This window comes from Balaenoptera physalus, assembly GCF_965194825.1.
Source record: "Balaenoptera physalus genome assembly, chromosome: 12".
Lineage (NCBI taxonomy): Eukaryota > Metazoa > Chordata > Mammalia > Artiodactyla > Balaenopteridae > Balaenoptera > Balaenoptera physalus.
Genome location: NC_138897.1, coordinates 75,223,491 through 75,247,463, shown reverse-complemented (window position 1 = coordinate 75,247,463; position 23,973 = coordinate 75,223,491). Strand labels below are relative to the sequence as shown.

Sequence of the window (23,973 nt, the reverse complement as noted above, 5' to 3'; positions counted from 1 at the left end):
CTTCCACCTAAGCCAACTTACCCCTTCTATCAGGATGCTGGCTCTTTTCCCTAAGCAATATTTGTTCTGTCCTCTAGCAGATTTTCTCATACCTTCATGCTCAAACCCTGAAATGCCTTCCTACCTAAGAAGGAACTATGAAACAGAAAGTTGCACACCGAGCTTCTTCCGCCCAGATCACCTAAAATAGGATGCGAAGCTGAGAGCCTTTGAAATCAAGTTCTTCCCCCTGTTTTACAGTGGAAGAACTGAGGCCTGGGAGAAAAAAGAGATTTGCCCAAGGTCACAGAAGAGCTCCACGGAGAAGCCAGGGTTCAAACACCAGTCTGAACTCCTTCCTGGAGTTTACATCCTGGAAGGGAATCATTTGCCTCGATCTTGGGGTGTCTAGGATTTAACATTTTACTGAAATCACCAGAGTTGTTCTTTCTGTCTTCTCCTTTTGAAAGTTCCGCCCGTCATGGACCACTGTATGTCCACTTGTATGCTGGAATGATCTGTAATGTTGGTATTTAATCCAATCATAATTCTGCTTGGGTATGTGAAAATGTTTGGGATGCCAACAAACAGGAGAAGGAGGCTTTGGTTTTGATATAAGATGGTATTAGGATCTCTCACAACTCAATTCCGAGAAATTTTTCATATTTGGCTCTTCTTACTGATAGATTGAATTATTAGAGTAAAATTCCTGCCTAGAAAAGAAATAACAGAACCGTTTAGCCTCCTGGCAAATTACGTTCAGCACCCACTTTCTCAAAATGACAACTATCAAATCTTTCAAGTGGAAAAATCCTCCAAAGCATCAAGCCAATTGTGCAATGCAGTAAGTGGTGCAAGAAAGAGATTTTTCCCCCTATCTCTGCAGCAAAAAAGTCTGAAATGATTAGTATCATTAACATGATTCATATGTTAACTACCACTGGTTCTGAAATTGAGTCCTTCTTAGAAAGCCACCTACATTTGACCTCAATAAAACCAAGAATTCCTCAAGTACCATCTCTCTTTTTTTTCAAAATGCATCTTTGCATTAGCATCTTGCTCAGTTAATGTACAACATAAAAATAGAGCAGGAGGGCTTCCCTGGTGGCGCAGTGGTTGAGAATCTGCCTGACAATGCAGGGGACACGGGTTCAAGCCTGGTCTGGGAAGATCCCACATGCCGCGGAGCAACTAGGCCCGTGAGCCACAATTACTGAGCCTGCGCATCTGGAGCCTGTGCTCCGCAACAAGAGAGGCCGCGATAGTGAGAGGCCCGCGCACCGCGATGAAGAGTGGCCCCCACTTGCCGCAGCTGGAGAAAGCCCTCGCACAGAAACGAAGACCCAACACAGCCATAAATAAATAAATAAAATTAAAAAAAAAAAAAAAATAGAGCAGGAGAGCAAGACCAGTGGCTTCTCAGAGTTCTCTCCATCATCATAAATCAAACTACCGTTACTTCCGACAGAGTATTTGAACATGGTTTACAAAGAGGTATTTTCACTGGAAATTTGAGGTTTGATGAGATACAATGGCTGGACAAATCACAACAGGGCAGTCAGTGCCCATGGTGACCCAAGCCTCCTGCTTTAAGCCGACTATAGTCCCTTCCTTTCTGCCCAGCACTAAGCATTCCATGAGTCCTTAGAACAACCTTGCAGGGTCAGTAATAGTAGTTCCATTTTACTGATGTGCATACTGAGGTTCAGAGAGCTTGAGTATCTTATCCAAGCTTTCAGTAGTTTAGCTGGAATTCAAGCCCAGGTCTGTCTTATTTCAAAGCCTGTGCACTTTCTACTACTACTTTTTTTATTTTTATAAATTTATTTATTTTATTTTTGGCTGCGTTGGGTCTTCATTTCTGCGCGCGGGCTTTCTCTAGTTGCATTGAGCGGGGGCTACTCTTTGTTGTGGTGCACGGGCTTCTCATCGCAGTGGCTTCTCTGGCTGTGGGGCACAGGCTCTAGGCATGCGGGCTTCAGTAGTTGTGGCACGTGGGCTCAGTAGCTGTGGCTTGTGGCCTCTAGAGCGCAGGCTCAGTACTTGTGGCTCATGGGCTTAGTTGCTCCACGGCATGTGGGATCTTCCCAGACCAGGGCTCGAACCCGTGACCCCTGCATTGGCAGGCGGATTCTTAACCACTGCGCCACCAGGGAGGCCCTCTGCTACTACTTTTTACTACTACTACTGCTTTGCTACTTTAGTGTGGTCCCTGGACCAGTAGCATTGGCATCACTCGAGAATTTGTTAGAAATGCAGAATTCTCAGTCAACCGCAGAACTACAGAATCAGAATCTGCATTTTACCAAGATCCTCAGGTCATTTATGTGTACATTAAAGCCTGACAGGCTGTATGCTGTAACAGTCTGTCTCTCTGAATATCACTACTATTATTCCTTCCACTGGTTCTCAATGTGGTGGAGGATAGGGTGGAGGGAAAAGGAGGGTGTTTTGCCTTCAGGGACAGTTGACGGTGTCTGAAGACATTTTTTAGTAGTCACAACTGGGGCAAGGTAGGAGGTGCTCCTGTAATCTAATGGGTGGAGGCCAGAGATGCTGCTACACATCCTACGGTGCACAGGGCAGTCCCCACCACAAAGAACCCTCCAGCCAAAATGTCAATAGTGCCAAGGTTGAGGAATCCCGACATTGCTGATAATAGTGTCTATCCTCTTTGGGCATGGGGTCTGTTTAAAGAAGAAAAACTAAGAGTTTTTCATTGCAAAATTATGGCCGAACAAATGTCACAAAAAATTCCTTTCCCTGTGGGTCAGTCTCTCACAACATGTATCAAATAGTAACTTCGATCAGGGGTCAGTAAACTGGTCCACAAGACAAGTCCAACCCACTGCAGTTTGAGAACTAAGAATGAGTTTTACATTTTTAAATGATTGAAAAAAACTTTTTTTAATTTTTAAAAATTTTTTATTTTATTTTATTTTTTGGCATGCTGTGCGGCTTGTGGGATTGTAGTTCCCTGACCAGGGATCGAACCCGGGCCCTCGGCAGTGAAAGCGTGGAGTCCTAACCACTGGACTGCCAGGGAATTCCCCCCCAAAAAATTTTAATAACATTTCCTCACTTGTGAAAATTACATGAAATTCAAATTTCAATGTCCATAAAGAAAGTTTTATTGGAACAAAGTCAAGTCTATTATTTTTTAATTTTATCAAAGGCTGCTTTTTAAAAAACAGCTCTACTGAGATATAATTCACATACCTTAAAATTCACCTATTTAAAGTGTACAGGTAAATGGTTTTTAGCATAGTCACCGAGTTGTGCAGCCATTAGAGTCAAGTTTAGAACATTTTCATCACCTTAAAAAGAAACCTCGTACTCTTTAGCTATAGTGCCCCTATCCCCGCACCTAATTTCCCAGCCCTAAGCAATCACAAATCTACTTTCATTATAGATATCCCTATAATAGACTTGTATATGAATGGAATCATATAATATATGATCTTTTGTGACTGGCTTCTTCCACTTATAATGTTTTCAAGGTTCATCCATGTTGTATCATGTATTGTTACCTCCTTCCTTTTTATTGCTAAATAATATCTCATTGTACAGACAGACCACATTTTGTTTATCCATTCATCATCTAATGGACATCTGGGTTGTTTCCACCTTTTGGCTTTTACAAATAATGCTGCTATAAACATTCATGTACCAGCTTCTCTATAGACATGTTTTCACTTTTGACTAGCTAGCTACAAGTAAAATTGCTGGACCATATGGTAACTCTATGTTCAACTGTTTAAGGAACTGCCAGACTCTTCCAAAGACGCTGCACCATTTTACATCACCACCAGCGGTATATGAGGATTCCAATTTCTTCATATTCTCACCAACACTTGTTATTATATGTCTTTTTTTTTTAATTTATTTTATTTATTTATTTTTGGCTGCATTGGGCTTCGTTGCTGTGCACGGGCTTTCTCTAGTCGTGGTGAGCGGGGGCTACTCTTCATTGCGGTGCGCGGGCTTCTCGTTGCGGTGGCTTCTCTTGTTGCGGAGCATGGGCTCTAGGTGCGTGGGCTTCAGTAGTTGTAGCACGTGGGCTCAGTAGTTGTGCCTCGCGGGCTCTAGAGCGCAGGCTCAGTAGGTGTGGCACATGGGCTTAGTTGCTCCATGGCATGTGGGATCTTCCCGGACCAGGGTTCGAACCCGTGTCACCTGCATTAGCAGGCGGATTCTTAACCACTGCGCCACCAGGGAAGTTCCTATATGTCTTTTTGATTCTAGTCATACAACTGGTTGGCTCTCATTATGGTAAAATGGTATTTCGTTGTTTTGTTTGTTTGCTTGTTTTGTTTTTAAAATTTATTTAGGCTGCGCCGAGTCTTAATTGCAGCCCGCGGGATTTTCGTTGCTGCATGCAGGCTCTTTCGTTGCAGCTTGAGAACTCTTAGTTGCGGCATGCATGTAGGATCTAGTTCCCTGACCAGGGATCGAACCCAGCCCCCTTGCATTGGGAGCACAGAGTCTTAGCCACTGGACCACCAGGGAAATGCCCTCTGAGGTTTTTGATTTGTATTTCCCTGATGACTGATTGATGATGTTGAGCATCTTTTCATGTACTTATTGGCCATTTCTACATCTTCCTTAGAGAAATGTCTATTCAGATCCTTTGTTCATTCCTTAATTGGGTTATTTGCCTGTTTATTACTGAGCTATGAGTTCTGCGTATATATTAGACATAACAGCCTTATCAGATACATGATTTGCCAATATTTTTTTCTTTTCACTTTCTTGATGTCCTTCACAACACAGTCTTGATGAAGTCCAGTTTATGTATTTTATTCTTTTGTTGCTCATGCTTTTTGTGTTGTCATACTTAAGAATCCTATGCCAAATCCTAAGTCATGAAGATTTATCCCTATGTTTTCTTCTGAGAGTGTTATAGTTTTAGTTCTTACATTTAGCTCTTTAATCCATTTTGAGTTAATTTTTGTATATGGTGTAAAGTACAGGTTCAACTTAATTCTTTTGCATGCAGCTATTCAACTGTCTTAGCACCATTTGTTGAAAAGACTATTCATTCCCCCAATGAATGGTACTGGCACCCTTGTCAAAAATCAGTTAATCAAAGATGTATAGGTTTATGTCTGGACTCTCAATTCTATTCCATTGATCTATATGTCTATCTTTATGCCAGTACCACACAATCATGATTATGGTTGTTTTGTAGTATTTTTTTGAAGTGAGGAAGGGCGAATCTTCCTATTTTGTTCTTCTTTTTCAAGACTGTTTCAGCTATTCTGGTCCCTGGCAATTCCATATGAATTTTAGAATCAGCTTGTCAATTTCTACACAGGAGTAAACTGGGATTCTGATACGGATTGTATTGAATGTGTAGATTAATTTGGGGACTATTGCCTCTTAACAATGTTAAGTCTTCTGATCCATGAACAAGGAATGTTTTTCCATTTATTTAGATCATCTTTAATTTCTTTCAACAATGTTTTACAATTTTCCAGAGTATAAGTTTTGCACTTCTTTTGTTAAATTTATTCCTAAATATTTTATACTTTTTGATGCTATTATAAATAGAATTTCTTAATTTTTCAGATTGTTCATTGCAGATATATAGAATTACAATTAATTTAATTAATTAATTTATTTATTTTTGGCTGTGTTGGGTCTTCATTGCTGTGTGCGGGCTTTCTCTAGTTGCGACGAGCGGGGGCTACTCTTTGTTGCGGTGTGCGGGCTTCTCATTGCGGTGGCTCCTCTTGTTGCGGAGCAGGGGCTATAGGGCACGCAGGCTTCAGGAGTTGTGTCTCGTGGGCTCAGGAGTTGTGTCTCGCGGGCTCTAGAGCACAGGCTCAGTAGTTGTGGAGCACGGGCTTAGCTGCTCCACAGCATGTGGGATCTTCCTGGACCACGGCTCGAACCTGTGTCCCCTGCATCGGCAGGTAGATTCTTAACCACTGCACCACCAGGTCTAAGTCCTTACAATTAATTTTTGTATATTGATCTTGTATCCTGCAACCCTGCTAAACTCATTTATTAGTTCTAATAGTTTACTGGATTCTTTTTTTTTTTTAATTTATTTTTTAGGCTGTGCCATGTGGCATTCAGGAACTGAGTTCCCTGACCAGGGATTGAACCTGTGCCCTCTGCATTGGCAGCACAAAGTCTTAACCACTGGACTGCCAGGGAAGTCCCTAGATTCTTTAAAATCTGTACACAACGGGGCGCCTTCAAGATGGTGGAGGAGTAAGACATGGAGATCACCTTCCTCCCCACAAATACATCAGAACTACATCTACATGTGGAACAACTCCTACAGAACACCTACTGAACGCTGGCAGAAGACCTCAGACTTCCCAAAAGGCAAGAAACTCCCCATGTACCTGGGTAGGGCAGAAGAAAACAGGAAAAACAGAGACAAAAGAACAGGGACGGCACCTGCACCTCGGGGAGGGAGCTGTAAAGGAGGAAATGTTTCCACACACTAGGAAGCCCCTTCACTGATGGAGACAGGGGGTCAGTGCGGGGGGAAGCTTCAGAGCCACAGAGGAGAACACAGCAACAGGGGTGCAGAGGGCAAAGTGGAGAGATTCCCGCACAGAGGATCGGTGCCGACCAGCACTCACCAGCCTGAGAGGCTTGTCTGCTCCCCAGCTGGGGCAGGCAGGGGCTGGGAGCTGAGGCTCGGGCTTCGGAGGTCAGATCCCAGGGAGAGGACTGGGGTTGGCTGCGTAAACAGAGCCTGAAGGGGGCTAGTGCGCCACAGCTAGCTAGGAGGGAGTCCAGGAAAAAGTCTGGAACTGCCTAAGAGGCAAGAGAACATTGTTTCGGGGTGCATGAGGAGAGGGGATTCAGAGCACTGTCTAAACGAGCTCCAGAGACGGGCGCGAGCTGCAGCTATCAGTGCAGACACCAGAGACGGGCATGAAACGCTAAGGCTGCTGCTACAGCCACCAAGAAGCTTGTGTGCAAGCACAGGTCACTATCCACACCTCCCCTCCCGGGAGCCTGTGCAGCCCGCCACTGCCAGGGTCCCATGATCCAGGGACAACTTCCCCGGGGGAACACACAGCGTGCCTCAGGCTGTTGCAATCGGCTTCTGTCGCTGCTGCCGCAGGCTCGCCCTCCATTCCGTGCCCCTCCCTCCCCCTGGCCTGAGTGAGTCAGAGCCCCCTAATCAGCGCTCCTTTAACCCCATCCTGTATGGGTGGGGAAGAGATGCCTCACGCGACCTACACGCAGAGGCGAGGCCAAGTCCAAAGCTGAACCCCAGGAGCTGGGCGAACAAAGAAGAGAAAGGGAAGTCTCTCCCAGCAGCCTCAGGAGCAGTGGATTAAATCTCCACAATCAACTCAATGTACCCTGAATCTCTGGAATACCTGAATAGACAACAAATCACCGCAAAATTGAGACAGTGGACTTTGGGAGCAACTGTAGACTTGGGGTTTGCTTTCTGCATCTAATTTGTTTCTGTTTTATGTTTATCTTACTTTAGTATTTAGAGCTTATTATCATTGGTAAATTTGTTTATTGATTTGGTTGCTCTCTTCCTTTTTTTATACATATATATTTTTTACATTTTTCTATTTTTCTGAGTGTGTATGTGTATGCTTCTTTGTGTGATTTTCTCTGTATAGCTTTGCTTTTGCCACTTGTCCTAGGATTCTGTTTTTTTTTGGTTTTTTTTGTTTTTTTTAAGTATAGTTTTTAGCACTTGTTATCATTGCAGAATTTGTTTTTTGGTTTGGTTGCTCTCTTCTTTCTTTCTCTCTTTCTTTTTTTAGTACTTTTTAATTTTTAATTTTTAATAATTTTTTTCTATTTTAATAACTTTATTTTATTTTACTTATTTATTTATTTATTTTTCTTTCCTTCTTTCTTTTTCTCCCTTTTCTTCTGAGCCATGTGGCTGACAGGGTCTTGATGCTCTGGCCGGGTGTCAGGCCTCAGCCTCTGAGGTGGGAGAGCCGAGTTCAGGACATTGGTCCACCAGAGACCTCCCGGCCCCATGTAATATCAACCAGCAAGAGCTCTCCCAGAGATCTCCATCTTAACGCTAAGACCCAGCTCCACTCAACGACCAGCAAGCTACAGTGCTGGACATCCTATGCCAAACAACTAGCAAGACAGGAACACAACCCCACCCATTAGAAGAGAGGCTGCCTAAAATCATAATAAGTTCACAGACACCCCAAAACACACCACCAGACATGGTCCTGTCCACCAGAAAGACAAGATCCAGCCTTACCCACCAGAACACAGGCACCAATACCCTCCACCAGGAAGCCTACACAACCCACTGAACCAATGTTACCCACTGGGAGCAGACACCAAAAACAATGGGAACTACAAACCTGCAGCCTGCGAAATGGAAATCTCAAACACAGTAAGTTAAGCAAAATGAGAAGACAGAGAAATACACAGCAGATGAAGCAGCAAGGTAAAAACCCACCTGACCAAACAAATGAAGAGGAAGTAGGCAGTCTACCTGAAACAGAATTCAGCGTAATGATGGTAAAGATGATCCAAAACCTTGGAAATAGAATGGAGAAAATACAAGAAATGTTTAACAAGGACCAAGAAGAACTAAAGAGCAAACAAACAATGATGAACAACACAATAAATGAAATTAAAAATTCTCTAGAAGGAATCAATAGTAGAATAACTCAGGTAGAAGAAGAGATAAGTGACCTGGAAGATAAAATAGTGGAAATAACTACCACAGAGCAGAATAAATAAAAAAGAATGAAAAGAATTGAGGACAGTCTCAGAGACATCTGGGACAACATTAAACTCACCAACATTCGAATTATAGGGGTCCCAGAAGAAGAAGAGGAAAAAAAATGGGACTGAGAAAATATTTTAAGAGATTACAGTTGAAAACTTCCCTATGGGTAAGAAAATAGTAAGTCAAGTCCAGGAAGGGCAGAGAGTCCCATACAGGATAAATCCAAGGAGAAACACACCAAGACACATATTAATCAAACTATCAAAAATTAAATACAAAGAAAAAATATTAAAAGCAGCAAGGGAAAGGCAACAATTAACATACAAGGGAATCCCCATAAGATTAACAGCTGATCTTTCACCAGAAACTCTGCAAGCCAGAAGGGAGGGGCAGGACATACTTAAAGTGATGAAAGGGAAAAACCTACAACCAAGATTACTCTACCTAGCAAGGATCTCATTCAGATTCAATGGAGAAATTAAAACCTTTACAGATAAGCAAAAGCTAAGAGAATTCAGCACCACCAAACCAGCTCTACAACAAATGCTAAAGGAATGTCTCTAGGCAGGAAAGACAAGAGAAGGAAAAGACTTAAAATAACAAACCCAAAACAATTAAGAAAATGGTAATAGGAACATACATATCAATAACTACCGTAAATGTAAATGGATTAACTGCTCTAACCAAAAGACACAGACTGGCTGAATGGATAAAAAAAAAAAGACCCGTACATATGCTGTCTACAAGAGACCCACTTCAGACCTAGGGACACATACAGACTGAAAGTGAGGGGATGGAAAAAGATATTCCATGCAAATGGGAATCAAAAGAAAGCTGGACAGGGCTTCCCTGGTGGCGCAGTGGTTAAGAATCCACCTGCCAGTGCAGGTGACACGGGTTTGAGCCCTGGTCCGGGGAGAACGCACATGCCGCGGAGCAATTAAGCCCGTGTGCCACAACTATTGAGCCTGTGCTCTAGAGCCTGCAACACACAACTACTGAGCCCACGCGCCACAACTACTGAAGCCTGCGTGCCTAGAGCCCATGCTCCTCAACAAGAGAAGCCACGACAATGAGAAGCCAACGCACAGCAACGAACAGTAGCTCCCGCTCACGGCAACTAGAGAAAGCCCGTGCACAGCAACAAAGACCCAACACAGCCACAAATAAATAAATAAATAAATAAATAAATAAATTTATTAAGAAAAAAAACAAAGCTGGAGTAACAATTCTCGTATCAGAAAAAATAGACTTTAAAATAAAAACTATTAAAAGAGACAAAGAAGGACACTACATAATGATCAAGGGATCAACCCAAGAGGAAGATAAAACAATTGTAAATATTTATGCACCCAACACAGGAGCACCACAATACATAAGGCAAATGCTAACAGCCATAAAAGGGGAAATTGACAGTAACACAATAATAGTAGGGGACTTTAACACCCCACTTTCACCAATGGACAGATCATCCAAAATGAAAATAAATAAGGAGGTGGGCAGACAGCAGAAGCAAGAAGAACTACAATTCTGCAGCCTGTGGAAGGAAAACCACATTCACAGAAAGACAGACAAAATGTAAAGGCAGAGGACTTTGTACCAGATGAAGGAACAATATAAAACCCCAGAAAAACAACTAAATGAAGTGGAGATAGGCAACCTTCCAGAAAAAGAATTCAGAAAATGATAGTGAAGATAACCCAGGACGTCAGAAAAAGAATGGAGGCAAAGATCGAGAAGATGCAAGAAATGTTTAACAAAGACCTAGAAGAATTAAAGAACAAACACCTAGAAGAATTAAAATACAAACAAACAGAGATGAACAATACAATAAGTGAAATGAAAAATACACTAGACTGAATCAATAGCAGAATAACTGAAGCAGAAAAATGGATAAGTGACCTGGTAGACAGAATGGTGGAATTCACTGCCGCGGAACAGAATAAAGAAAAAAGAATGAAAAGAAATGAAGACAGGGCTTCCCTGGTGGCTCAGTGGTTAAGAATCCACCTGCCAATGCAGGGGACACGGGTTCGAGCCCTGGTCTGGGAAGATCCCACATGCCGCAGAGCAACTAAGCCCATGAACCACAACGACCGAGCCTGCGCTCTAGAGCCCATGAGCCACAACTACTAAAGGCTGCGCTCTACAACAAGAGAAGCCAGCGCAATGAGAAGCCTGTGCAGCGCAACAAAGAGTAGCCCCCGCTTGCTGCAACTAGAGAAAGCCCATGTGCAGCAACAAAGAACCAATGCAGCCAAAAGTAAGTAAATAAAATAATTAATTAATTAATTAATTTAAAAAAAAAAAGAAATGAAGATAGCCTAAGATACCTCTGGGACAACATTAAACGCAACAACATTCGCATTATAGGGGTCCCAGAAGGAGAAGAGAGACCGAAAGGACCCGAGAAAATATTTGAAGAGATTATAGTCAAAAACTTCCCTAACATGGGAAAGGAAATAGCCACCCAAGTCCACAAAGCAGAGAGTCCCAGGCAGGATAAACCCAAGGAGAAACATGCTGAGACACATAGTAATCAAATTGACAAAAATTAAAGACAAAAAAAATTATTGAAAGCAACAAGGGAAAAACAACAAATAACATACAAGGGAACTCCCATAAGGTTAACAGCTGATTTCTCAGCAGAAACTCTACAAGCCAGAAGGGAGTGGCACAGTATATTTAAAATGATGAAAGGGAAGAACCTACAACCAAGAGTACTCTACCCGGCAAGGATCTCATTCAGATTCGACGGAGAAATCAAAAGCTTTACAGACAAGCAAAAGCTAAGAGAATTCAGCACCACCAAACCAGCTCTACAACAAATGCTAAAGGAACTTCTCTAAGTGGGAAACACAAGAGAAGAAAAGGACCTAAAAAAACAAACCCACAACAATTAAGAAAATGGTACTAGGAACATACATATCGATAATTACCTTAAACGTGAATGGATTAAATGCTCCAACCAAAAGACACAGGCTCGTTGAATGGATACAAAAACAAGACCCACATATATACTGTCTACAAGAGACCCACTTTAGACCTAGGGACACATACAGACTGAAAGGGAGGGGATGGAAAAAGATATTCCATGCAAATGGAAATCAATAGAAAGCTGGAGTAGCAATACTCATATCAGATAAAATAGACTTTAAAATAAAGAATGTTACAAGAGACAAGGAAGGACACTACATAATGATCAAGGGATCAATCCAAGAAGAAGATATAACAATTACAAATATATAGGCACCCAACATAGGAGCACCTCAATACATAAGGCAACTACTAACAGCTATAAAAGAGGAAATCGACAGCAACACAATAATAGTGGGGGACTTTAACACCTCACTTACACCAATGGACAGATCATCCAGACAGAAAAGTAATAAGGAAACAGAAGCTTTAAATGACACAATAGACCAGATAGATTTAATTGATATTTATAGGTCATTCCATCCAAAAACAGCAGATTACACTTTCTTCTCAAGTGCTCATGTAACATTCTCCAAGATGGATCACATCTTGAATCACAAATCAAGCCTTGGTAAATTTAAGAAAATTAAAATCATATCAACTATCTTTTCCAACCACAAGGCTATGAGACTAGATATCAATTACAGGAAAAAAATCTGTAAAAAAATACAAACACATGGAGGCTAAACAATACACTACTAAATAACCAACAGATCACTGAAGAAATAAAAGAGGAAATCAAAAAATACTTAGAAACAAATGACAATCAAAACACAACGACCTGGACTTCCCTGGTGGCACAGTGGTTAAAAATCCACCTGCCAATGCAGGGGACACAGGTTCGAGCCTTGGTCCAGGAAGATGCCACATGCCGTGGAGCAACTAAGCCTGTGTGCCACAATTACTGAGCCTGGGCTCTAGAGCCTGCGAGCCACAACTACTGAAGCCCGCGTGCCTAGAGCCCATTCTCTGCAACAAGAGACGTCATTGCAGTGAGAAGCCCATGCACAGAAAAGAAGAGTAGCCCCAGCTCACCACAACTAGAGAAAGCCAGCGCACAGCAACAAAGACCCAACACAGACAAAATAAATAACTAAACAAACAAATTTTAAAACAAACAAACACGAAGACCCAAAACCTATGGGATGCAGCAAAAGCAGTTCTAAGAGGGAAGTTTAAAGCAATACAAGAAACAAGTAACATCTACCTACCTCAAGAAACAAGAAACATCTCAAATAAACAACCTAACCTTACACCTAAAGCAATTAGAGAAAGAAGAACAAAAAACCCCCAAAGTTAGCAGAAGGAAAGAAATCATAAAGATCAGATCAGAAATAAATGAAAAAGAAATGAAGGAAACAATAGCAAAGATCAATAGAACTAAAAGCTGGTTCTTTGAGAATATAAACAAAGTTGATAAACCATTAGCCAGACTCAACAAGAAAAAAAGCGAGAAGACTCAAATCAATAGAATTAGAAATGAAAAAGAAGTAACAACTGACACTGCAGAAATACAAAGGATCATGAGAGATTACTACAGCAACTATATGCCAATAAAATGGACAACCTGGAAGAAATGGACAAATTCTTAGAAAAGCACAACCTTCTGAGACTGAATGAGGAAGAAATAGAAAATATAAACAGACCAATCAGAAGTACTGAAATAGAAACTGTGAATAAAAATCTTGCAACAAATAAAAGCCCAGGACCAGATGGCTTCATAGACTAATTCTATCAAACATTTAGAGAAGAGCTAACACCCATCCTTCTCAAACTCTTCCAAAATATTGCAGAGGGAGGAACACTCCCAAACTCATTCTACGAGGCCACCATCACCCTGATACCAAAACCAGACAAAGATGCCACAAAAAAAGAAAACTACAGACCAATATCACTGATGAACATAGATGCAAAAATCCTCAACAAAATACTAGCAAACAGAATCCAACAGCACATTAAAAGGATCATACACCATGATCAAGTGGGGTTTATCCCAGGAATGCTAGGATTCTTCAACATAAGCAAATCAATCAATGTGATAAACCATATTAACAAACTGAAGGAGAAAAACTAGATGATCAGCTCAAAGATGCAGAAAAAGCTTTCAACAAAATTCAACACCCATTTACGATAAAAACCCTCCAGAAAGTAGGCATAGAGGGAGCTTACCTCAACATAATGAAGGCCATATGTGACAAACCCACAGCCAACATCGTTCCCAATGGTGAAAAACTGAAACCATTTCCTCTAAGATCAAGAACAAGACAAGGTTGCCCACTCTCACCACTATTATTCAACATAGTTTTGAAAGTTTTAGCCACAGCAATCAGAGAAGAAAAAGAAATAAAAGGAATCCAAATCAGAAAAGAAGAAGTAAAACAGTCAGTCACTGTTTGCAGAAGACATGATACTATACATAGAGAATCCTAAAGATACTACCAGAAAACTACTAGAGCTAATCAATGAATTTGGTAGAGTAGTAGGATACAAAATTAATGCACAGAAATCTCTTGCATTCCTATATACTAATGATGAAAAATCTGAAAGAGAAATTAAGGAAACACTCCCATTTACCATTGCAACAAAAAGAATAAAATATCTAGGAATAAACCTACCCAAGGAGACAAAAGACCTGTATGTAGAAAACAATAAGACACTGATGAAAGAAATTAAAGATGATACAAACAGATGGGAGAGATATACCATGTTCTTGGATTGGAAGAATCAACATTGTGAAAATGACTATACTACCCAAAGCAATCTACAGATTCAATGCAATCCCTATCAAACTACCAAAGGCATTTTTCACAGAACTAGAACAAAAAATTTCACAATTTGTATGGAAACACAAAAGACCCCAAATAGCCAAAGCAATCTTGAGAAAGAAAAACGGAGCTGGAGGAATCAGACTCCCTGACTTCAGACTATACTACAAAGCTACAGTAATCAAGACAGTATGGTCCTGGCACAAAAACAGAAATATAGATCAATGGAACAGGATAGAAAGCCCAGAGATAAACCCACGCACATATGGTCACCTTATCTTTGATAAAGGAGGCAAGAATATACAATGGAGAAAAGACAGTCTCTTCAATAAGTGGTGCTGGGAAAACTGGACAGCTACATGTAAAAGAATGAAATTAGAACACTCCCTAACACCATACACAAAAATAAACTCAAAATGGATTAATGACCTAAATGTAAGGCCAGACACTATAAAACTCTTAGAGGAAAACATAGGCAGAACAATCCATGAAATAAATCACAGCAAGATCCTTTTTGACCCACCTCCTAGAGAAATGGAAATAAAAACAAAAATAAACAAATGGGACCTAATGAAACTTAAAAGCTTTTGCCAAGCAAAGGAAAACATAAACAGGATGAAAAGACAACCCTCAGAATGGTAGAAAATATTTGCAAATGAAGCAACTGACAAAGGATTAATCTCCAAAATTTACAAGCAGCTCATGCAGCTCAATATGAAAAAAACAAACAACCCAATCCAAAAATGGGCAGAGGACCTAAATTGACATTTCTCCAAAGAAGATATACAGATTGCCAACAAACACATGAAAGGATGCTCAACATCACTAATCATTAGAGAAATGCAAATCAAAACTACAATGTGGTATCACCACACACCAGTTAGAATGGCCATCATCAAAAAATCTACAAACGGTAAATGCTGGAGAGGGTGTGGAGAAAAGGGAACCCTCTTGCACTGTTGGTGGGAATGTAAATTGATACAGCCACTATGGAGAACAGTATGGAGGTTCCTTAAAAAACTAAAAATAGAACTACCATACGACCCAGCAAACCCACTAGTGGGCATATACCCTGAGAAAACCATAATTCAAAAAGAGTCATGTACCACAATGTTCACTGCAGCTCTATTTACAATAGTCAGGACATGGAAGCAACCGAAGTGTCCATCGACAGATGAATGGATAAAGAAGATGTGGCACATATATACAATGGAATATTACTCAGCCATAAAAAGAAATGAAACTGAGTTATTTGCAGCGAGGTGGATGGACCTAGAGATTGTCAGAGTGAAGTAAGTCAGAAAGAGAAAAACAAATACCATATGCTAACACATATATATGGAATCTAAAAAGAAAAGGTTCTGAAGAACCTAGGGGCAGGACAGGAATAAAGATGCAGACGTAGAGAATGGACTTGAGGACACGGGGAGGGGGAAGGGTAAGCTGGGACGAAGTGAGAGAGTGGCATGGACATATATACACTGCCAAATGTAAAATAGATAGCTAGTGAGAAGCAGCCTCATAGCACAGGGATATCAGCTCGGTGCTTTGTGTCCACCTAAAGGGGTGGGATAGGGAGGGTGGGAGGGAGACGCAAGAGGGAGGAGATATGGGGATGTATGTATATGTATAGCTGATTCACTTTGTTATACAGCAGAAACTAACACACCATTGTAAAGCAATTATACTCCAATAAAGACGTTAAATAAATAAATAAATAAAAATTTTAAATATCTGTATACAAGATAATATTATGTATAAATAGATATAGGTTTACTTCTTCCTTTCCAATATAGATGCCTTTTATTTCATGTCTTGCCTAATTGTCCTGGCTAGCACCAGCAGTACAATGTTGAATAGAAGTGGTGAGAGTGGACATCCTTGTCTTATTCCTGATCTTAAAGAGTAAGATCCAGTCTTTCACCATTAAGTGTGATATTGGGCTGTTCTCTTCTATTCCTATTTTGTTGGGTGCTTTTATCATGAAATGCTGTTGGACTTTGTCAAGTGCTTTTTCTGCATCTATTGAGATAATCTTGTAATTTCTGCTTTTTGCTCTATTGATATTATATATTACATTAATTGATTTTTGGATGTTAAACCAACCTTGCATTCCTGGGATAAATCTCACTTGGTTATGGAGTATAGTTTTTTTAATATGTTGCTGGGTTCCTAATATTTTTGTTAAGGATTGTGGCTTCCATACTCATAAGAGATATTGACCTCTAGTTTTCTTGTGTTATCTTTGTCTTGTTTCCGTATCAGGATAATGATGGCCTCATAAAATGAGCTGGGACGTGGTCCCTCCTCTTCTAGTTTTTTGGAAACGTTTGTGAAGAATTGGTATTTATTGATCTTGAAATGTTTGGTAGAATTCAGTGGTGAAGCCACCTGGGCCACTAGTGGGTAGAACATGGGTTTTTCACCGTGAGTAGTATTTTTATTGCTAATTTACTCTTTCAGTTGTTATAGGTCTATTCAGATTATCTCTTTCTTCTTGAGTCACTTTTGGTAGCTGGTTTCATTTTAGGAATTTGTCCATTTCATTTAAGTTATCTAATTATTTGGGATACAACTGCCATTTTATTTTTTGTTTTCTATGTTTTTCTTGTCTTTTTTACTTCTCTATTCCTCCTTTATTACTTGATTTGCATTAAGTGAATAGTTTCTAATGAAGCATTTAAATTTCTTTAATGATTTTTCCACTATTTATTTATTTATTTATTTTTCCACTGTATTTTTAAAGATTTTTTTTAAGTGGTTACTCTAGGGTTTAACCACATAATCCCAACTTATCAGAATCAGCTTCAGAGGGACTTCCCTGGTGGTCCAGTGGTTAAGACTTCACCTTCCAATGCAGGTTCAACCCCTGGCTGGGGAGCTAAGACCCCACGTGCCTTGGGGCCAAAAACAGAAGCAACACTGTAACAAACTCCATAAAAACTTTAAAAATGGTTCACATCAAAAAATATATATATTGGACTTCCCTGGTGGTGCAGTGGTTAAGAATCCGCCTGCCAATGCAGGGGACACAGGTTCAAGCCCTGGTCCCAGAAGATCCCACATGCTGCGGAGCAACTAAGCCCATGCACCACAACTACTGAGCCTGCGCTCTAGAGCCCGCGAGCCACAACTACTGAGCCCACGTGCCACAACTACTGAAGCCTGCGTGCCTAGATCCCGTGCTCCACAACAAGAGAAGCCACCGCAATGAGAAGCCCACGCACCTCAATGAAGAGTAGCCCCCGCTCGCTGCAAGTAGAGAAAGCCTGCGCGCAGCAATGAAAATCAAACGCAGCCAAAAAATAAATAATTAAACAAATTTTAAATATATATATATATATATTAAAAAAAAGAATCAGCTTCAGATTTATACTAGCTTAACTGCAGCGATTATATAGAAATGTTATTCTACATAGTTCTGTTCCCTTCCCCCTTTTTTATAGTATTATAATTATTGTATACTATATCTATTAAAGTTACAAACCCAGCAATACATTGTTGTAGTTATTACTTTACCATCTGTAGTCATTTCCTTAGCCTATTACAGCTTGGTTTTCACCCACCTCCTTTGTACTGTTATTGGCACAGCTATTAAACATATATTACGTTTCCATGTTATAGGCCCAACAATACAGTATATAAAAATATTGTATATTATATACAAATTATTTTATATAATTGCATTTTAAATCAGTTAAAAGAAAGAGGAAAATATACATTTATACTGACTTTTATAATTATATAATTACATTTACTGGTGCTCTTTGATTTTTTTCACATGGATTTGAATTACTATCTGGGGTCACTTGCTTTAGGCCTGAAAAGCTTCCTTTAATATTTCTTGTAAGGTGGGTCTTTAAACAACAAAGTCTGTTTTTGTTTATCTGGAAAAGTCTTTATTTAACTTTGTTTTTGAAATGTCCTTTTCATTTATATCCAGCTATGTTGGATATAGGTTTCCTAGTTGATAAGTTTTTTCTTTGAGCACTTTGAATGTTACCCCACTGCCTCTGGCCTCCACAGCTTCTGCTGAGAAGTTAGCTGTTAATCTTATTGGGGTTCCCTCATAAGTGTCAAGTCATTTTTCTCTTGTTGCTTCCCAGATTTTCTCCCTGTCTGATTTTCAGCATTTTTACTATGATGTGTCTGTGAATCTCTTTGTGTTTATCCTCCTTGGAGTTCATTGAGCTTCCTGAATATACAGGTTATTGTTTTTCAATTAATTTAGGAAGTTTCAGCCAATTTTTTTGGAATATTTTTTCCCTCTCCTCTCCTCTGGTAGTCCCATTACACATGTTGGTGCACTGAATGATCCTCACATTTCTCTGAGGCTGTGTACATTTTTCTTCATTCTTTTTCTCTCTACTCTTCACCTTACATAATCTTTATCAATCTATCTTCAAGTAATACTAATTATTTCTTCTGCCTGTTGGAATCTACCTTGAGCCCCTCTAGTGAATTTTTTATTTCAGTCATTGTATTTTCTAATTCCAGAATTTTTTTAAATTAATTTATTTAATTTATTTAATTATTTTGGTTGCGTTGGGTCTTTGTTGCTGTGCACGGGCTTTCTCTAGTTGCAGTGAGAAGGGGCTACTCTTTGTTATGGTGTGCAGGCTTCTCATTGCAGTGGCTTCTCTTGTTGCAGAGCACGGGCTCTAGGCACCCGGGCTTCAGGAGTTGTGGCGCACAGGCTTAGTTGCTCCACGGCATGTGGGATCTTCCCAGACCAGGGCTCAAACCCATGTCCCCTGCATTGGCAGGTGGATTCTTAACCACTGCGCCACCAGGGAAGCCCCAGTTCCAGGATTTTAATTTGGTTCTTTTTATAATTCATATCTCTTTACTGATACTATCTAGTTGATGCAAAAATGTCATTATACCTTCCTTTACTTCTTAATCATGCTTTCTTTCAGTTCTGTGAACATATTTACAGCAACTCTAGGGAGTGCTTCCCCCCCACCCAACCCGGCTGGTTACTGTTATTTGCTTGTTTATTTGTTTAGTGACTGGCTGGACTGTTTTAGTGAAATCTATTTCCCTTCTCACAGTGTTATGGCCTATGATGTTGCTCCTCAGGAAGACGTATCTTTGGATTTGCCCAAAGTCACCCAAGATGACAGTGGTCTTAGTAGGACTCTCCCTCTCTTTCCCTGGTCACACCCAACTGTTAAACTCCACTAATTGTGGTATATTGTTCTATTATTTTCAACAATGCCCTGGGGCATAACTTGTTCTACAAAGTAATCCAATCAAAAGGTGGCTCTTTTGAGATTAGTGTTTGATATTTGTTCTGACCCCAGGAAAGCTCTTCCCAGCTGTCTTATTCTCTCCTGCAAACTAGCTGGCTTACAGTCTAGGCTGTATCTTTATTAAATCCACAAATCTCCTCCCAATTGCCTTTCACTAAAACCTCCACAGTTCTTGAAAGCACCCTTAGGCATAAATTTCTCCACACTCTACTGCAAATGAAGCCACTACTTTTTGGGAAGAGATTAGGAGCCTGCTTCTCCCTCCAGACAAAATCTCTGAGCAGATGATAGAAGGGGGGAGGGGGAGACACACTAGCCTGAGGTCTTCTCAGTTTGCCTCTCCTGGCTGGTACCACCATCTCACAAACTGAGGGTGGGGATAGAGCAACTGGGACCCCAGTACTCTCGGTGGGCCATGCCCAGAGTACAGCTCCCATTCCATAAGTAGAAGCTGGGTGAAGGAAGGAAGCCCCATCTTTCAGCTTCACTCACCCAGGGTTTAGCCTCAGCCTTGGGCAGGAGAAGCCCTAAAGTCATGCTCCTCCTGGGAAGAAAGCTGTCTGACTGGGAGCTAGGGGGAGAGGGAGCCCAGTGTACTGGGTTGCAGCCTGCAGCCGTTGTCGAGAGCTGGGAGCAGGGACGGTAGTAGTGGTCTTGGTTCAAATACCACAAACTCTCGGGACTTCCCTGGCAGTCCAGTGGTTAAGACTCCACGCTTCCACTGCAGGGGGCGTGGGTTCGATCCCCGGTCAGGGAACTAAGATCCCTTATGCCTCTCTGCCAAAACAAAAACAAATACCACAAACTCTTACCTTTCTTACCGAATTTTCATAGATTTTCTTGAGTAGCTGTTTCTTCACTTGATGTTTGCCCTTAGGGCAATTTCCAGAGGGTTTAAACTGTTTTTTTTTTTTAATGTTTTACCAGTTTACAGGGAACCAGGTCAGTAGAGTTCCTCACCCTGTCATGCTGGAAGTTGATCCTGTCTAAGGTTGCTTTTGTGCTACCATGGTAGAGCTGAGTTGAGTAGTTGCAACCGAGACCCTAAAGCCTGCAAAGCTGAAAATATTTACTATGTGGGCCTTTACAGAAAAAGTTTGCCAACCCCTGACTTAGGTTACTGCTGCCAATGCTGCTGGTCCACAGGCCACACTTTGAGTAGCAAGGACTTAAACTACTTGAGAGGCAGTACTGTATTGGCTAAGATCTTGAATCAAAACCCCCCTTCGCCATTTACTAGATATATGGTTTGGGGTACCTACCTCATTGAGTTGTTTTGAGAATTAAGTGTATGAATATCTGGCATTTAGGAAGTATTCAATAAATGATAACTGTTACCATCATGATAGAAACTGTATGGAAAGTTTAAGACACCGTCTCTTTCCTCAAAGTTTTTTTGTTTTTCCCCAGAAAATTTAAGCTGTGAAAAAGGGAAACAAGTACTATAGACTTTCCAATAAAACGAGATGCAACTTATAATATCTGGAGTACATAATATTATCTAATAAAGTTTAAACTCTATAGAACTGGAGCTTAAGCGTGACACTGAAAACTAGAATTCGCTACCACGAATGCTTTCAGACTCTTGCAGTAACAATGAATGAAAACCTTCAGGAAGTGCTTCCAAACCCGAAAGCCCCATTGAAAAAAAGCAGCGATTATCTTTAACATGAGGATTTGGGCCTAGATGGCCCCTTCCAGTTCTGGTTGACTCTATCTTTGCCCAGAGATGATATAAACAGAATCCCGAAGCTTCCACCTCCACTGTCACCGCGGCAAGGGCGCCCGCGTCGGTGCCGGACCAGCACCCGGCCCGATCCCGCCGCGCTCCCCTTCGCCGCAGCCCGTTGCAGCCAGTTACCTCGCAATTGAACTCCATCTCCGCGTCCATGGTGACGATCCGCACTGTGAACGTCTTGGGCTGCTTCCTCTTGAGCGAGCTGAAGCTCATTCGGGAAGCGATGGCCCCGGCCATGGCGCGGGGCTCAGGTTCGGGACCCTCGCGCCCCGAGGCCTGCGCTCTGGACCTTTTAGCCTCCCTGGAGGAGCCTCACAGGCCTCAGGGCCACCATGGTGGCCGGCCGGCCGGCCCGGGAGCTGACTGAGCGGCGCGGGCCCCCAGCGGCCAGCATGGACCGCGAGGACCCTGCCCCGGGAACCGAAATGGGAGTTGGGGGGCGGACCCTGACGGCCACAGGGAGGGATCGCGATCGGGGACCGACGGGGTGGGCAAGGTCCGGCTCTCCGGGACTCGGGCCGGGGACGCTGGTGACGCCCGGGGACGGGGCCCCTAGACGCCGGCGGCCCAGACCCCGCGCGCTTCTCAGCGGCCAAGGGAGGTGTCGGGGCCGCGCTGCAGCCGGGCACGCACGTGCGCGCGTGGCTGTCACCGTCTTCACTCCGCGCGCCCGCGGGAAGCGTCCCCTCCCCGCAGCCCCCGGCCTGCTCCCCGCCCCGCCCTCGGGGGCCCCCTAGATCACTACACGCGGCGCAACCTAACTCGGCGGCTGCCGCCCCGACGCCGCGGTTGGCTGAGACCTCCGAGGGAGGAGGAACTTTCCCGCTCTGTCCCACCGTCTTCAACAACACTTCACCAATTGGAAGTTCAGATCTAATTGGAGGCGCCGGCCTGGGCTCGGCGTTGAGTGGCTGAGGCGGCAGTCTCTCCGAATGCTTTTGTTCGCAGGGGTAAGCCTACTCTAGCAAGACTGGTTGAGGCGGCGGAGCCCGGCTCGCCTTTCCCGGGAAAACACGTAGAGGCTCGTGCAGGGGCGAGAGAGACGGGTCACCCCTGCCTCCGCGAGGGACTGCCCTTCGGACCAAGTCTGCGCCGCGTGTGGCGCCCCAGGGGATCGTGTTTCGGACACCAGGCGGATAATCCTGTTTAGCACTTAATTAATTACATGTACTGACCTCTGTTTCTCAAACTTTCAAATCACTTGTGGAGGCCGTTTAGGTAGCCGGCACTTTCCTCCCAAGTCCTTCTGCTTCTCTTTAGGAGAAATTCTAATTATTACCGAGGGAGAGGGTAATAGTTGTTCCTACTTCATTGGGTTGTTGAGGACTATAAAGCTTTAGAACAGTGGCTGGTCATATTAGGTTGAATCCTATGAAATTGCTCTTTTTGTAGTTTTTTTTTTTTTTTTTTAATGAAAGTATTTTGGGGGAATTCCCTGGCGGTCCAGTGGTTAGGACTCCGCACTTTTACGTTGGAGGGCCCGGGTTCAATACCTGGTTGGGGAATTAAGATCCCTCAAGCCACTGCCCAGACTAAAAAAAAAGCATTTTTCATTTTATACTGTGTGATTTCCAATTTATTTCGGATCATATACGTGTATTATTTATTTTTTTAATGTCATCAAGGGTTATATGGATATGTGTGTGTGTGTGTGTGTGTGTGTGTGTGTGTGGTGGGGAAGTATAACTTTGTGTATTAAAAAAAAAAATCCTATTTTTGAATAACTCTTAATGGTTGAATACCTGAATGGTTGATCAAGAAGCATTCCACAAATAACTATCATTAGCATCACCCCAACCCTACAGGTGAAGAAATAGAAGCTCAGCATGACAGAGCTACTTGCTGGCTATCACCCAACTAGTGAGGGGCAAAGCTGGAACTCAAACCCAGGCCTATCTCACCCGGAGGCTGTTGGTATTACCTCTACTCTGCTCTGCTTCCCTGGTGGTGGCTTCTAAATTGCTCCTCCCTGTTCTGGCCCCAAGACCATGAACTACAGTTTTGGAACACTCAGCAGACACTGTTGCTGTAACTATACTAATAGCATAAATTAGCTCTTTTCCATGGGCCCCGGCGGTGCCCGTGAAGCACCAGCCAGGCCCCAGGAATCATTTGCTGGCACACTCAGCAAGGCTGCCAGGCTGCCGTGGGGGAACTTTATGTCTTGCCTACTGCTAGCAAATTCTCCCCACCAAACTGGTTGTTTAGGGCACTCTGATTAGCGTGGGAGTGTCTTTATTTTCATTGCTTCAGTTCTTCCCTGCAGGTGGGAAAACCAGGCTGGATTCTCCTATGGGCTCCCCACAGGGACAACAAATCAGGGCTTTAACCCAGGGCCAAGACTGCTGACAGAAAATAAGTGACTTTGAGAACCCACTGAGGAGTAGCAAGAGGAGGTGGATCAGCAGGGGCTAAAAATGACACTGATGGCCAGTAATAGCTCATTTTTATGGAGGGCTTGCTAGGTGCCAGGCACTGGGCTAATTGGCCAAACATGCTGTTAACATTCCTGGGGGACATCCAGGTAGATGTATGGGTCTGGACCTCAGAAAGGAG

General features: G+C 42.3%; 1 protein-coding gene across 5 annotated transcripts in view; it reads right to left on the bottom strand.

The window, feature by feature from the left end:
- NF2 (NF2, moesin-ezrin-radixin like (MERLIN) tumor suppressor) overlaps window positions 1-22,136 on the bottom strand; it is an 86,229-nt gene extending 64,093 nt beyond the window's left edge. For 3 of the 5 annotated variants that reach the window (XM_082417296.1, XM_082417295.1, XM_082417297.1), the window contains exon 1: window positions 21,541-22,135. In XM_082417296.1, the coding sequence (XP_082273422.1) occupies window positions 21,541-21,654 (114 nt within the window). In that variant the 5' untranslated portion in view covers window positions 21,655-22,135. Of the gene's footprint in view, window positions 1-21,540 lie in introns of all 5 variants that reach the window. The other 2 variants (XM_082417299.1, XM_082417298.1) reach the window with 1 other exon arrangement.
- Window positions 22,137-23,973: the final 1,837 nt, after the last annotated feature.